General features: G+C 41.7%; 1 protein-coding gene across 1 annotated transcript; it reads left to right on the forward strand.

The window, feature by feature from the left end:
* The first annotated feature begins 219 nt into the window (after positions 1-219).
* Positions 220-2448, forward strand: LOC125187725 (protein ENDOSPERM DEFECTIVE 1-like). The gene is made up of 6 exons (XM_048084351.1): positions 220-1223; positions 1307-1426; positions 1611-1727; positions 1841-1930; positions 2014-2121; positions 2198-2448. The coding sequence occupies exons 1-6, from the start codon at positions 303-305 to the stop codon at positions 2288-2290; spliced, it is 1449 nt and encodes a 482-aa protein (XP_047940308.1). The 5' UTR covers positions 220-302; the 3' UTR covers positions 2291-2448.
* The last annotated feature ends 913 nt before the right edge of the window (positions 2449-3361 follow it).

The following is a 3361-nucleotide window of genomic DNA, read 5'->3' on the forward strand; positions in this document are numbered from 1 at the left end:
AAAGGCATTTTTTGTTAGGAGCCAGAAATAATTAGTGTACTACTATATTTTGAAGTTACCATCCTGAGCGAATAATTAATTTCTTGGGGTCTCAAAAGAGGATCATATAGGACCGTTACCCCGTGATAATAATTTTATACTAGTAATTTGCAACGGCTACTTTTTCAATCATCTCTTTTCTCTATCATTATTGTCTCTGTTTCTCGCCTGTAACATTCTTTACACAGGATTTCCGTTTCCTCCTCCTCCTCCTCCACTTGCAGGTTTTGAGTGGGTAAAAATAGAGAGAGAAGGAAAGAAAGATGGGCGATCAAGCCGCACCAGCTCCGCTGCCGCCACACCGCCGCCCGAAAGTGAGGGAAGTGAGTTCCCGGTTCATGTCCCCTTTAGTCCAATCCAATTCAACCCCAGCCCCCACTCCCCACCCTTCCGATTTCCCGCGCCCCAAAACCCTACACCGCCGCCATCCCTCCAAAACCGACGAGAATTTCAACCCGGAGCCAAACCGCATCATCGCCTTAGACAAACCCTCACCGGCTATCTCAACCATAAACAGAAAACAGCACCACCACCGAATCAATTCAAAAGATCACCACCACTCGGCTTCCTCCAGGCCGGACACGCCTATCGCCACCGCCACGGATCGAATTGTTCCGTCCAGATTCAGGCAAAGCGCCACCCGTTCAAATTCGCTCAGCGGTAGCAGCGACGGATGCTCCGCCGTCACCGCCGCGGCGAGGCTTCTGCAGGAAGCCACATCCGATGTAGAGAAGAAGCTTTCCAGGATTTCGACAACATCCAGCGTCGACGATTCCGATTCCTGCAGCACCGCCACTTCGAATCAGGGGAGTTCCTCGTGCCCTAGCTCGCCGCTCTGCGCCGCGCCGGTCACTAAGCTGCGCAGCGCAACGGACGTGCGATCCTCCATGCCAGACGTGGATAAATGGCTCTCCGATAGGAATTTCGAAAATTCCGGCAAGGATTGTGCTCGATCGCTCAATTTTTCGTCATTCTCGAGGATCACCGGCGGTGGAGGCGTTTCACGGCCTCCGCATCCTTCGCCGTGTGTGAGGTCTGGGATTGATTCAAGGAAAGGGAGTAAGGCGTCCAATCATCAAGCTGAAGTGCATTCTCTCAAAATGATGACAAACCACTATCTTCAGTGGCGATTTGCGAATGCTAAGGCAGAGGCTTCCGTTCAAACTCAGAAGCATGAAACTGAGGTTTGTTTATTGCCTTTTGAAACATTGATATGCTGAAATACTTGAATGTTGCATCAGTTAATCCTCTTTTCATTCCAATTCAGAGGAAATTCTTTGCACTTGGAGGCAAGATATCTGAGTTAAGAGATAATGTGAAGAAGAAACGCATTGAACTTGCAGTGCTGCGAGGATTGAACACTTTGAATACAGTAGTTGAAGCTCAAGTAAGCCTTCTTTCGCGATTATGCTTACATTTTCCATGATTTCTTCTTCTTCTTTTGTGTTAGATTAGTGAGTCTATTCTGTCATATCATATTATACTCCAACCTCAGATTAGGCCTAATGTGTTTGATTTGCATAGGTAAACATTGTGCTTCAAATTAATGAAATGTTTGTATTTTTGTTTAGATGCCATACCTAGAGGAGTGGTCTAGTCTGGAAGAGGATTACTCGAATTCTCTGTCGGGCGCAGCAAATGCGTTGCTGAGTTCCTCAGTTAGACTTCCAATCAGTGGTGATGTGCGGGTTAGATCTCGTCTACCTACTACAACTATAATTCTCAAATCAATATAGTATTTGGCATTTTTGCGCCTTGATGCGATAAACTCACTTCACTCTTGCAAATAATCTTTATCCAGGCCGATGTCGGGGAGCTAGAGGAAGCTCTAACCTCAGCTTCGAAGGTGGTTGAGTCCATTGGTTCTCATATTCAGAGATTTACCCACAAGGTGTGATACTTGACACATGTAAATGTCACATCTGCTTCCTATTGCATGAACTTACAAATTGATACATGTTTGGTTTGATGCAGGCTGAAGGAATGGATATTTTGGTATCTGATGTAGCTAGGATGGTAGGGGGAGAGAAAGCTCTAACAGAGGAGTGTGGATTTCTGCTCTCCAAGATTTACTCATCACAGGTTGATAGACTCTCCCCTGCATCATCATTTTCAAAACTTCTTGATTGTGAGTTCTTACACATTACCTTCTGTACAGGTGAATGAATGCAGCCTGAGGGGAGCTCTAATGCAATTGAATTACTGCAACAATCGTCAACCTTTTAAGTGTCAAGAATTAGTTTCTTCATAATTTGTTTTCTTCTTCCATTAATAACTCAATAATATGTCCTGTATCTCTTCCAAAAAAATGTACTACTTGTATTATTTTTTGTATTCTTATCCTCCTCGTGGATCTGTGTAAATGAACTCAAATCTTCATAAGATATATAGAAAGAATGAAGTTTTGCACCCTTGCAAAATCAAAATTATCAAAGTTAGCTCAAAAAATCGACAAAGAAGGTGGAACAATTAATTTCATACACATATTAAAGATAACTCTATTTGTATGGGCAAATTGCCCTAAAAGTCATAAACTTTTTCTATTTTTCGGTTTTTCCCACGAACTAAAATTTTGGCGTATAATGTTATGAACTTTACCGGGTTGTTGGAATTTCCCATTTGACCCGACCATGGAGTTTTGCACGTGGCAAGCCTGAATCTGACGTGGAAAACGCTGGAAATTCATTAACCTTGAAAGTCATAAACTTTTCTCATTTTCCGGTTTTTCCCACAAACTTTTCCCAATCTTTCGTCGCGATCTTCTCCCTCTTATCGCGATTTCTGCCGTAATCCAATTTTGATTTTTCCCGTTTCAAATAATCAAGTTTTGGTCAGTTTCGATTGAATGTGCAATTTTTCAATGTGTGGTTAATTTTCTGATTTGAATATGTGGTTTCAATGTGCTATTTTCCCGATTAAGGCAATTTTCGGTTTATATTTGTGGTTTCGATTTCAATTTCGTTTTTTTAGAATAATCACTTTAGCTATTTTCGCCTTGTGGAAAAATTGAAGGCATCATTTCTCGGTAGTTCTCTTTGTGGGCGGCCTCTTGACATCATGTGCTCCAAAACTTTGGCTATTACCGCCGGTGGAAGAACATAAAATATCAAAATGCAAAAGCAAAATTTGCTGATTCTTGTTAAAGGAGATTTTTTATGCAAATATTTAACAGTTTCCCGCCTTTATCAATCCCTTCGTTCTCTGTCAATTTATTCATAAAACTCTTAAAAATCACAAAAAAATATTTATTGAAAGATGAGGTTTTGGTGATTGTTACTTCCAATCATTATTGACATAACATTGATCATACGATATTGCTTAT

The sequence above is a fragment of the Salvia hispanica genome, chromosome 5 (assembly GCF_023119035.1).
Source record: "Salvia hispanica cultivar TCC Black 2014 chromosome 5, UniMelb_Shisp_WGS_1.0, whole genome shotgun sequence".
NCBI classification, from domain to species: Eukaryota; Viridiplantae; Streptophyta; class Magnoliopsida; order Lamiales; family Lamiaceae; genus Salvia; species Salvia hispanica.